Source organism: Siphateles boraxobius, unplaced genomic scaffold (genome assembly GCF_051911475.1).
Source record: "Siphateles boraxobius isolate OS27281-9 unplaced genomic scaffold, OSU_SipBor_1 104, whole genome shotgun sequence".
In the NCBI taxonomy this organism is placed as follows: domain Eukaryota; kingdom Metazoa; phylum Chordata; class Actinopteri; order Cypriniformes; family Leuciscidae; genus Siphateles; species Siphateles boraxobius.
In genome coordinates, this window is record NW_027508705.1 from 3,153,580 (window position 1) to 3,166,913 (window position 13,334).

The window sequence follows — 13,334 nt, forward strand, 5'->3', positions numbered from 1 at the left end:
GGGCTCACTCACTCATACAGGCTCGTCTACAAGTATGTATAAGAATGGTAATGCATTTTATGAATCGCTCTCTACAACGTCATAACGGAAATTAACATGATTAGCCTTGACTATGTTATTAAATAGCTAATATTATGTTGTATGTTACACAAACCATGTTCCCGTTCATCATCTCAGAGTCAGACAGCGGCCTTCTAAAAAACAGCATCCATAGAAACATTTTGAACAACTTAGAACATCAGTGGAGAAAGGCATATAGTTCATCATTACATCGCAATATACATTCACCCGCTATATTGCGAAATGTACCTGATTTTTCATATCAACAGAAAAATAGATGGAATAACCTGGCTTCGCATGAGACTTTCTCTGCTTTTCTTTAGTTAAAAATCTGTAAATTTAAATGTAAAAAGTCACTGAGTGTCTGATTTGAAATGTTAGTAATAAAAAACTGAAAAAGTTTAACATTATATAAAGTTGCGGGTCTAATTATTTTGCATGTACACTCCAAGACTTAATACGGATTATTTGACATACTGTATCAGATTGTTTTGTTGTTATTAGTGTCAATGACAACTAATTCAATTGCACATTTAAATACGGTTGTCGATCTAGAAACTTTGCAATATGTAGGTAGTTAGCAGTAAAAGATCACTGCCATTGTAATCTAGAGATTGCAGCTACCAAAATTTATCGGCCGAAACAGCAACTTTCAGTTTCGGTCTGAAATGGTTTTGAAGGGTTGAATCAGTGACTGAAACAGATGTTTCGTCAGCGCTTCTCTGATGGCACATTTTCACTGTGTTCAGCGTCTATTTCGTGCGCACAACGTGGATAAATTACATCAGTTAAACATGTCAGCTGTGTGGGCACTTGCTCTGGATTGACAATATAAAATTCTTGATTTTAATCCGTAATGGTATGGTTTTTAAATCTAAAATCTTTTAGTCTTTGCTGCTTTCTGTTGATGCGTAACAAAACTTAACTAAACATTTGTAGCGTGCCTGCCATCCGATAATCGAAAAAAGCTTTAAGTCTCATCTTAAAATTTCTGTTGATTTTATTATGAAATTCAAGCAATAGTTATTTTCGTGCTCTTTAATAAGGTTTAACAGATCAATGTAATGCCTCAGTTCAAGCGGACATGAACCAATCATCTCATCACTAGGGTTGGGTACCGTTCATATTTTAACCGGTAATTTGGTGCCGGTACCTTTTTTTGTGGTAATTTAGGCATGTTTACCTCAATAACTGTAAACAAACTAATTTTGTAGAAGTGTTATTGACATTATGCCAGAGCTACCTTTGGTCACTGTCTGTCATTTTCGGTGATGCTTGAATATTAATAAAAACAACCATTTTAGTAATAAAAAAAATTTAAAAAAATTCTACGAAAATTTTTGTTTCCACAAATTCTGTGTTGTGAATTTTCTAGTATGTTTGAAAACTTCTAAATGAAATGAAAAATAGTCAGATGAAATTAATTGGATTAAATGTTTATTTAATGTAATTTCCATCAAAAATGTCCATATTGTAATGTCTGCTGTGTAATCTAGAAAAAAACCCCACATAAATCTAATTTGGTTACACCACACATAGAGCTGGACGATTAATGGTTAAAAGATTGAGATCTCGATTCAAACACCCACACAATCTTATTACTAACTGACAGCGATTCTTCTGTCTATTAAACCTTTGACAAAACACACCCCGCAACATTCAAATCTGTGTTTACGGCACGCTGCTGCTGGCCGAGAGAGAGCAGTTATCATGTTTAGGTATGAAACGGCTTCACGAACCACACCGTATCATTATTTCTGTTACAAATATTCTATCACAGAAGTACTGTCTGGGATCAAAGTTTATATTTCATAGATGTTTATGTTTATAGAGCAAATCCCCGATTTTAAAGTAATGCCGAGTTCAGACTTCACGATTTTCAAAATAATCGTGTGACTGTTGTTTTCACACTGCGTGACTATCTGGGGTAACATTCAGTTGCTGGTGTGTTCACACTGCACGATGGATCGGCAACAGGAGGTTTCACACTGCATGACTTTACAAAAGAAAGAATCGCCGACAACTTCTGTTTGATATAATTGTAAATATTGGCCTATCTATTAAAATACTGATATTCTGGTCTATAACTGCTCCCTGAACACCCTGCTGTCCTGTATCTTGCTCTCTCATTGGCTGTCGGTCATCTCCGATGTAGTTTTCAGTCAGAACACTTTTCACACAGCAGGATTGTGAATCGCCGACAGGTCCAGATATTTAGCATGCCAAATATCTCACGGGCGTCGGTGACTAATCGGCGATTCTCTGAGATCGCGTTTTTGCTCATTCACACTGCGTGATTGTCACTCGCGTGAACGAGCACAGATTTGCCTGTGATTTCGGGCATTTGTCTGCGATTTCTCAAAACCTGTCGGCGAGCCAAAATCGGGGCTAGAATCGTGCAGTCTGAACTCGGCATAACTTGGTGGTTCAAATAACGATTAAATCGATTACACCTTTGTGCCACCATGTGGTAACAAGTGAAAAAATGTATTTGTCAGATTCGTTCAAAAACGCTGATTCATCCAGTTATGAAACGTGAAGTATTTGAATGAGTCATTGAATCATTCATTCAAACCGAGTGTTTTAAATATTTCAGAATAATGAAACATTTTAAATAGACCTCAGCAATTAATATTTTGGCTGAACCTCTAGTAAATTACGTTATTTTGTTTAGTTGTTGGAGAATCTTGATCTCAGTTTAAAATTTTTTTATACAAATCGTGACTGTCAATGTATCCAGAATCGTGCAGCTCCAACCTCACACTTCTAGAACAAACATTGTGTTCTGCCTAGTACTTGCTAAATATAAACTTTGTTGAGAAATGTTTTAAATAACTGGTAGTCCTGTAAGGTCATGCAAATATAAAACAGTGGATGCAGCAATGCAATCAAACACAGACTACTAGTGTTCCTTTTTCAAACCTGACCTTTGTCCACCTGATCTATTTACCTTGCCTTTTTTTATCTCTGTGTCTGCTTTCACACTGTAGCACTAATTGACTAAATTAATTTATGCAGATTTAAAATGATTAAAATAAAAAGGCTGCAGTTCTAATATTCAGACAGTTGTGTGTTAGGGCTAGGAGAAAAAAATCGGTTCACCTCGCTATCGAGTTTTTTAATTATTACAGAATCGATATTAATTCAAATTAAAGTGCTTTATTTTCGTCCTTGCTTATAGATGAGGTTGACAGAAGTTAGCCACTTTTGTTCCAACACAGGATGAAATGTGTCGTTATCTATGAGTGTTAAAGTGACGTAATATCCCTTTCAAGTGGACGTGTGATAGTGACATGAGACTGAAAGCACTGAAGAGCTCTCGCCGCTACTCGTATGCAGAGAGAGACAAGACAATAGAGCTTCACGATTCATCTTTAAAAGACTGATCATGATTCAAACACCTGCGCGATCATCTTCCATTTCATCTCAAACCTTTGACGAAATCATATCGCAACATTTAAATCTGTTGCTGCTGACCCAGAGAGAGTAGTCATGAAACCGCATTCTTTTCAACCTCATAGTATCATTATTTCTGTGATACAATAGTTCAAATTATCATAGAAGTACTTGGATAAAAGTTCAAATATAAACACTATGCAATAGAATAGAATAATAAAAATAGAGTAAATCAGCTTTTGATAGAAACTTGACGCTTAAAATAACGCATTTATCGATTACATTGTTTCGCCATTAGGTGGCAACAACTGACTATTAAAAAATGCATTTGTTATTGAATCATTTATTCAAGAGAATGTAGTACTGTATGATGCTTTTGAAATAAAAGTCAGAAAGATGTCATGAATTGATTTTGTAAATAGGACTCATCTTATACATAATGTACAGTCTGTATAAGTGTATGATTCAAGTTTTCCCCATGGTCTGGTGTTAAAAAAAAATCGCAATGTTGAATTGCAATTCTTAAAAAAATCCCAATACATATCATATCGGCACCAAAGTTACAAGTATCGTGTTACTATTGAATCAGGAGATAGGTGTATCATCCCAGCCCTATTGTGTGTGTCTCTCTAATATTTGACCCATCTGTCCACAGAAATGGCTACAGGTGAGCAACCTGCCCAAAGAGGTGTACCAACACTTGGCTTGCTTCGTCCCCAAGATCTACTGCCTGGGCCCCAACCTGAACCCCCAGAACGAGGATCTGCTGGCTCAGCTGCTGCTCCAGGGCCCGCTGGAGTGGTACCTGTGCGGGGAAGAGCCGTCCGTGGGATTGGCCAAGCTGGAACAGAACAACCAGCCCTCACAGCTCTGTGGCCATGTGTTTAAAGTGGGAGAGCCAACGTATTCCTGCAGGTACACTGTCAACACTTCATCATCATCTCTTTCTGATCCACCCAAAGAAGGGTGTTGATTCTCATCTAGTCTGCACCCACAATTATTCTCAATTCGGTTGATGTCAAAGGCATTAAAACTAGTGAACATGGCTCTGTGAGCTGCTCACTGTCTATTGCCTAGACGGATGATTTAGTGGGTTTTCTGTCAAAATGTATTTATTTATTTTTCCCCCATGCATGTATGCTGTTGTAGCCATCTGACCTGGGATAGTGTGGGTCACTGTGTTCCCACAGACGTGGAAGTCTTGGCTGAATTGGGTCAGGTTGCTGCTAGGTTAAGTCCTTTAGGCAAGATCACTGTAAGCCGGCTAAGAGGCCGGAGGTGACTGGAGTGTGGACTGTTCTGCTCTGTTTCTTTGAGAAACAAATTAAAGGGCTCACGCAGATCCCCAAATGCTTTATCACGCTGGCTTTATGAGACTGGAATCTGATCTGACTGATGTGAATGTTGTGTGAAATATATCTTGCATCTTAAGATTTTGTGCAGATCTTTTTACAATCCTGTCATGTAATGTGTTACTGGCTCTGATCCAAAACTCTAGTGATCTGCTTTGCTGTCTACATGGGCTACATCTTGTCCAGCCAATGGAGCTTCATAAAGCTTCACTCAACTAGTGCTGGGTGATTTAAAAACAATACCAATAAAAAACATTTATATAGCGTTTATATATTGTTGATGGTTTTCTTTAGCCTTTTCATGATTTTTAACAAATCCTTTCTTGATGTTTGCTCTGAAATGGCGGAGTGATTTTGAATTTGATTTCTTTCTCGTACACCGTTTGTACGCAAGAATTTGTGTCTAAAATCAGTGTGCAAAAGTCAAGTCACTTTTATTTCCATAGCGCTTTATACAATACAGACTGTTTCAAAGCAGCTTTACTGTGATAAACAGGAAAATACCAGAGTTCTTCAATTCTGCTTTAAAGGATCTCGAAAAAGAAATGCGTGTATTTTTCAGCTGAGGTCTGTTCAATGTTGATTAAGTTCAGTTCAATAGCTATGTAAAGTTAATCAAATATGAAATGTTCAATTCATCTATAAAGCAGCTCTGCAGAAAACAGTGATGTCAGTTCTAGCTCAGTTCACTTTCTTATCCAATGCTATCAGTACTAGTATATACTACACTGTCAAATCAATAATAACCAACAGTGGGAAGGAACCCAAATGCTACCATTTGTAACTATTTTTATATTTAATCTTTTGATTTAACAAACAAATTCAATAAATGAAATGTATTTGTTTTTAATGCTATTAATGATTATAAGTAAATAAATCATTATTAGACCCTTCAAATATTGTTCAGTTAAATAAACCTTGAATTAACAAGATCAAATGAAAAGTTAGAACTTCAAATTGAACTTTTGTAATGACACGTTGGTTATAAACTTTTAAATGAGTCATTATGCAAACGCATGAGAAGAGTCTCCGCATAAAGACCCACGTCTGGCAGATCAACGTTGTGCTGCTACATTTCTCTCTGATACTGTAAGAAATGAAATTAAATTGAATGTCACAATGAATTGACGATTTGAGGATGCATTTAATTAAGTGACAGATCGGTCCGTTAAAGATTTAATTATGACGAAGTAGCATGTCTTAAAGCTTGCTTACTCTTTAGCTATCCACTTAAAAGTGTACATTTTCATCAGAAAAACAGTACATATTTTTAGGGCATAGTATAAGTAGGCGAATCGGGATGCAGCTAGAGAGCTATTCAGTTGCAGTGCATTCTGGGAATGCTTTACGATGCATGCCATGAGGAATCTTAATGGCAGCATAATTTTGCTAGCATTTATAACAACCTTCATTCGTGTTTGTTTGTAGGCAGCTCACTGGGGTTTTAACAGCTGCTGTCCTTCTGTTTAAGTAATTTACATTTTGATATTTTTTCTCCTTATCAGGGAGTGTGCGGCCGATCCGACCTGTGTGCTGTGTATGCAGTGCTTCTTAGGCAGCGTTCACAAAGAGCATCGCTACAGGGTAAGAGGAAACGAGATGCACAGTGGCCACTTTAACAATCTTAAACATCTCACTCTGGTGTGTCGGCATGTTGGTGTGACAGTCGCAGAGAAAGTGTCAGAAACCAAGTGTATGGACCCGTCTCCACTAGTGCCATGTGGACCCTGACTTCTCCGTAACAAAACAGTCCTGTCCAAATGCTGTCCACTGTAAAGATTGTTGTTATGGCTCAACCCGGAAGCATTTTAGCATTTAAAACTGAGGGCTATGACTCATGGTACAGTTCTATGTTAAGGTTACAGGACTGATGGGGCTGTTGTGTCTGTGAAGAGAAATCAATCTAACACAGTTAGCTGTTCTATTATTTAAGGACTGTTTCAGTTTTACCCTTTTTGTAACCATTTTGTTTGAAATGAGACATCTTCATTTAAAAATAACATTGACACCAGCTGATCAAAAGCCATTGGAAAAATGTGTCTCAGATAAAATGGCTCACAGTAAAAAGAGACTTTAACCATGATTTGAAGTGGGATGTTTTAACAATTATACTAAAAAAAGGCCTTTTACTTGCTATAAAGTATTAATCAGATGACAGAAGGCATGTAATAGACAGTTTTGTCAATACATTTTTGATCATGTTGATCATTTAGAGGCCATATAAATTTGCATAGCAAATACAATACAGTAGGCTTTATAGGTTGTGAAAAAAAGTGTGTTTGTTTTAAGGAACACTAGAGGAGAGAGTCATGTGTGTTGCAGGTTGATTCATGACTTCATGACAATGACAGGTCTATTGTTTATAAGAAACAGATATAGGAGACTTGAGATCATGTGCTGCTGTCGTTGTGCTCCCTGTAGATGACCACCTCAGGAGGAGGAGGCTTTTGTGACTGTGGCGACACAGAGGCCTGGAAGAAGGGCCCTTACTGTCAGAAACACGAGCCCAATATCAGCGACTGTTCCCAGAAGGTAAGAGACCTCTTCCTCCGTGGACCCGTTGTAGAATAGGCCATTCCTGGATGACACACGTTTTTAATACTAGGAGAAGAACCAACAAAATATTGTCAAAACTCTTTATCATTGCAACATTTTTATTAGATTGTGATGGTTTTAACCTCGTGAGAAACCTTTTTTTATTCAGTTAACTCTTTTGAAGAAATTAAACAAAGTTAAACCAAATATAGTTTTAGAGTTTTTAACTGATGTAGTTTTACCATGAATTTTGCTCGCCATGAAAATAGCCACAGGAGCTGGCATGGCATTAAAAACAAACAAACAAACAAGCCTCTTCCTCCGTGACTAAGCGGGAGGGATGGGAATAATGAGGCATTTAATGATCCCAATTCTGCTAGCGCTCAAAGACCATTAATGGAGCCACACGTCAAAGTCATCAGGGGTGTGATTTTTCCGGATTTATACGGATTTCAGTGTTTTTCATCCTGGGATCTGCATTAGCTGTGTTAATCTGACTGTATGGATGCTGAAATTACCGCAAACTGTTACTAAACAAACTGCAAATTCTGTGTTTTCTTATACCATTATTTCATGCATTGTTTGCTTCTGTATGCGGTATGTCCATCAAAACTCCGAAAGTACTTTAAGTTTGGGTCGCTTATAACTTTCATTTTAAAAACAACATGTGCCAACCATTTTATATGATTTGTAATGAGAAATGTTTATGTTGTCAACAAAAGGTCTCCCTGCTCTATGATTTAATGTTGGAAAGCACAGAAATGAAGACAGCCATAAACAGTAGTATTGTAGTTGTAAAATAACAGTATTAAAATTGTTTTTTTAATATATCTCTATATATGTCTTTAATTCATTTTTAGTTTAGGATAACTTAAACTCATTTCAGTTATCATTTCTAATTCTTCATTTAATATTTCATTTCATTTCAGCTTTTATTTTAATTGGTGAAAATGATTTATAATAGTTTTAGTTGACAATAACAACCCATCTTGTTTGGCAGGATCCGTTGGCTAATCTGTCTGCTGAGATGATCGCTCGCACGTATAATGTATTCGCCATCATTCTCAAATATGCTGTGGCCATGCTCACCTGGGACAAAGAAGACGAGCTACCTGAAGGCCTCGAGCCACCGTAAGATATATAATCACTCATAGCTTGAAGTCATGTGATGACATGTCCCTTAAATGTTTTTTCCCCACTCAGAAGACACAATTTTTAGCATTTGGGTGGGAGAAGAACCCATTCTAGACCCTCATGATCATCCATCATGCATGTGATGTTTTTGAAAGCTGCATGTCAGTATATTAGGAGATGTATAACTTGCTTATTTTCTTCTGAAGGGCCCGTGGAGACACGTACTACTGCATGCTGTTCAATGATGAGGTCCACACGTACGAGCAGGTCATCTACACTCTACAGAAAGCTGTGAACTGCACTCAGAAAGAGGCAGTCAGTTTTGCCACCACCGTGGACAGAGATGTAAGAGCCAGCTTAACCTGCTGTTAGTTCACCTGCCAGAGCCACAATTCAGGCTTAAGGCTCTTGCTTTTGTTCACTGATTACTTCTGTTCACCGTATTCAGGGCAGGAAGTCTGTTCGCTTTGGGGACTTTCAGTTTTGTGAGCAGGCCAAATCTATTATTGTGGTAAGTTCTCTGCAATCACAAATCCCATCAGTTTGCCTCAGATGTGGAAATCATTTGGGTTTTTTACTCTTTTTACTGAGAACTTTTTCTTGTTAGATAGGGCATTCAATTAAGTTTTATGAAGGAATCCTCCCCAATTTGCATATTATTTCATCACACGTTTCACAAACAAGATTGTTAGTTGTCTTTGTTTAGACAAACATCACTATTATCATTGATGCACCTTAAATATCAGCTTAAATATCTGACAGTTGTATCCCAAAATCCATACAATAAATAGCATTTGATGCTCGCTTCAGTTCAAGCGGCACATGAACCAACGATCTCTTCCTCTTTACTACTAGTTATATCACATGAATGAACATCAGAAGGTATGTTTAGAGAAACTGTACACTTTAGCATGTCTCATTCAGTTTCAACTGTGAAGAGACATCAGTAAGACATCTTGTAATATGTTATTTAATGTTTCATTTACCTTAGGAAAGCCATCATATTTTTACTTATCCAGTTAGTGATGTCTTCTTTATTTAATGTAGCTCTTGTTTGAATAAATCTTTTATACATTTTTTTATTATATCCACTGTTTAATTGTTTATTTTAAAGAATTGGAGTAAATCATAATTATATATTTAAAAAGTTGATATTTTGTCTTGTGCCATTTAAATTACACATTTTTTATTTGAGTGTTCATTATTAAATACATTTGATGAATTAGTTGATTATTAACTTTATTTTCTGTTTTCTGCTAAATTAAATGAAAACTTAAATTTTGGTTTCACTGTTTCTGTTAGTAATTCATCAGAATGCATCGCCTTTACTATCGCTCAGTGGAGATTTTTCTATGCGTTACATGTCCTGCATTGTTTGTACTCCCGGCATAAGTGATGGCTCAAATCTCATGTGGCTTGTGGAGTAAAGATGTGCTATTACTTTCTTAAGCTGTCAGATTTTCATCTGTCAGATAATAGGGGCTTTCGCACCGGAGGAAACTTTTCATAATTCCTAGAACTATTGGCGGAAGTTCATGGTTTTTGGCGCGTTCGCACTGCAGGAACTAGGAATGATTTTAGTTCTAGGAACTCTTTTGGAGGAACTAATTTACTCCTACTTCAGAGTCGGGTCTAAACCAGCACTATAGGAACTATCCGTGACTTAAGTGTGCGCGGATTGGCCAAACGCACGGGAAACACCATCACCTGTCATTTTTAAAAAGGTTGTGGAAACACAGATTGTGGCCTATATATTTACTCCAGAAACTAACTCTACGAACATGAAAAACAGTGATAGATGGACCTCTCAACCTTGACGCTCACACTGGCACTTGAAATCAGCTCAGATACGGCTCCGAAACTACCGGAAGTCCTTCATGTCCTATGGAGATTCGCAGACCGCATGCGAATGGGTCCGAACGATTGCGGTGTGAAGAAATCGTGTCAGTTGGTCATCCGGGTGCGTTCAAAAAATGTAACTCTTGCGCCGCCTTCACACGGGCAGTTAAAATCAGCTCCGTAATACGCAATACGCCCCCCAGCGGACGTCGTACTACACCGTTGAAAAGCGCCGGAAGCGAGTAGTACAAAAATGGCGGAGAGATTAGAAAGGATGATTCTGTCAGTGCCAGAATGTACAATTCTGTATGATCTCTCTGATGAGGGTTATAGAGACATAAATATAATTATACATACAAGATTATACATACAATATATTTACATAAATTATAATATCCAATATTATTACATACATTTAATTATAGGCTTCATTTTAATTGTATTAACTACGCTAATAACGTTAGAAAATCATGAAAATAAAAAAATGACATGACAACTTAACGTTATAAAATCATAATTTATTGAATTAAAAGTTAAGAATTCAGGTTTGTTTAACAGTACCATAGCAACGCTAACTTCTGCTGGAATTGTCGGATAGGAATCGTCCGTAGCCTATCGCAACGCCGCCATCACACGGACAGTTGAAATCAGCTCAGCTGCATGCGTTACTTATTTGAAAAAGTAACTTAGATATTTTGTTGTAAATTGAAAAGTTAATTTACTGGTTATTTGAAAAAGTAATTGATTACGTAATTCAAGTCACTTGTAATGAGTTACCCCAACACTGCCTGAAACACTATAGCAACTTCATAGCCACACTTTGGCAACTATCCACAACACTTCTGCATTGTGGGGGTAACTTTTGCAGAAATTAAAGCATTAGTAATTGTTCTTATAAATGTAGTTTGTACGTGAACCTCTTTGTACACTTGTTTTTCAGAGGAACACGAGTCGTCAGACGAAACCTCTGCGGGTTCAGGTCATGCACTCCTCTATAGTGGCTCATCAGTGTTTTGCGCTCAAAGCTCTCAACTGGCTTGGACAAATCATCAGATACTCAGGTCTGTCTCTGCATCTTTCTCTCTCATTTCCTCTCTTTGATTCTTTCCTTTTAATCACTTCTGTAGAAGTCATATTATTTAATTTCTGCTTTGTCTTGTGCAAAGCCAAACTTTCTAATCTTCTCCATTTAGCAATTACCATACATTTGGATTTTACAGCTGTTTATTTTGGTATTTTGCTATGATTCCAGTAATCTTAAGTTTATCCTGGGCTTGACATTAACTTGTCTCAGGAGCAGCACGTGCTACTAAGTTGAAAAATTTAGGAGCACAATAAGGCGCAGGCTTATTAGGCCCTAATGCTTTAGGGGCGCAATGGAAATGTATTATAAAGTGTGTCTTTCCTTAATAAAGGGATACGAGGAGACATTTATAAGCAAAATTATTTAATTCATTTGAATGCAAAAAGTACAGGACAATTCCAGCGTTATGGACGTGACATTTGCAGTCGAAACTTGAAACATAAATTCTCAGAAAATGCATTCCCAATATATTAAAATGTCTTATATGTTTATATATCCATAATCCCTTAATAAAGTAGTCCAGACATTAGAAAAATATCAGTCTACACACGCGTTTTATATTTTAGATGAGGGAAATACACATTCGTTATGGACGTGACAAAAAAAAAGGTGGTAACATTTTATAGGAATTCTGTGAATCAGCCTACACTGCACAAACCAAAAGTAATACTATCCACCGAATGAAGAAGGGTTGGATCTCCACAGAACATAAAATATTATATTTATTTTATTTTTCCTGTTTGCATTTATGAGGAAAAAAACAATATTACGGACGTGACAGTTCTCCGTTACGGACGTGACCACTCTGAAAGTGGCACTAAAAGACTGCTTTAAAACTTTCACAGAGATCTCAAGCAAGCATTTAAACCACCAAATATTAAGGAATGTCACGGACACAGAAAACACTAGTTTGTTAATAAACAATTAAAATGTCTCCTTGCATATATATTATATGTTCTCTGCCAATGCGGATTAATGGCAATGGAGGATGAACTGGTATATCCCAGGCGCCGCCTGGTCTTTCAGTTAATGTTATATCGTTGTTGTTTTTTTTCATTTTTTTTTTTTTTCGTTTTTCGTTTCGTTTTTTCGTTTGTGTCGATCATGTGATTTTTTTTTTTTGATTTTTTTTTACAATTTTTTTTGAACAGACAACATAGGTTCAGGTCAGAAATAACGTCATTGTTTAAAAAACTTTATTCGCACACATGCACCTAAATACATTTTCAGTTCGCCCACATCTATTTTTAGTCGCAAATGTGAGTGAAATGCTCACACTGTCGAGGCCTGTTATCAAAATCTGCTTATGTGGTGCCTGCTGTAGTGAATCAGTGCCTGAGTGTGTTACTGCCGCCCAGCAGATGCTCTGAGGAGGATCCTGTGTCAGGTGGGACTGCAGCGCGGGCCGGAGGGAGAGAACTCTTCTCTAGTGGACACGCTCATGCTCTGTGACTCCAAGATGTGGAAAGGTGAGTGAATGCGTTTGCTGACATCAGCTCTCCTGAGATATTGCAGCACTGCAGAAACACACAGCACAGTGAATGACATGAATACATTTCCAGCTTACAATTCACCCCAAAATAAACACTTGGAGAAATGAAGCATCTTTTAGGACAATTACAGTTGCGCCTGTTATGCTTTTTTAAAAGCTCCTAATTGTGAGTCTCCTAATGTTAAGTCTCCTGAGGTTTACATGCATCCAAGGTCAAAAAGCACTTTAATTTTCTCATAATATACATTGTAGCATCACCTCTTTTCTCACATTGGATTCACTAAAGGATAAAGGATTCAGTCTCTCTAAACTCCTTACTGAGAGCCTACTCTGCTCTGATTGGTCAGATGGCTCAGTCTGTTGTGATTGATCGACCACTTGCAGTGCGTGGCGTAAACTTAAATTCCCATTTCCATCTGAATTTCAGCTCTGGAGGCTTCCT

At 37.3% G+C, this 13,334-nt stretch overlaps 1 protein-coding gene across 3 annotated transcripts in view; it reads left to right on the plus strand.

The window, feature by feature from the left end:
* The window catches only part of ubr2 (ubiquitin protein ligase E3 component n-recognin 2), a 53,667-nt gene that overhangs the window by 1,439 nt on the left and 38,894 nt on the right, over positions 1-13,334 (plus strand). For all 3 annotated transcript variants that reach the window (XM_077247056.1, XM_077247057.1, XM_077247058.1), the window contains exons 2-9: positions 4,112-4,371; positions 6,314-6,392; positions 7,230-7,340; positions 8,344-8,474; positions 8,684-8,822; positions 8,926-8,988; positions 11,257-11,377; positions 12,762-12,869. In XM_077247056.1, the coding sequence (XP_077103171.1) occupies positions 4,112-4,371; positions 6,314-6,392; positions 7,230-7,340; positions 8,344-8,474; positions 8,684-8,822; positions 8,926-8,988; positions 11,257-11,377; positions 12,762-12,869 (1,012 nt within the window). The remainder of the gene's footprint in view (positions 1-4,111; positions 4,372-6,313; positions 6,393-7,229; positions 7,341-8,343; positions 8,475-8,683; positions 8,823-8,925; positions 8,989-11,256; positions 11,378-12,761; positions 12,870-13,334) is intronic.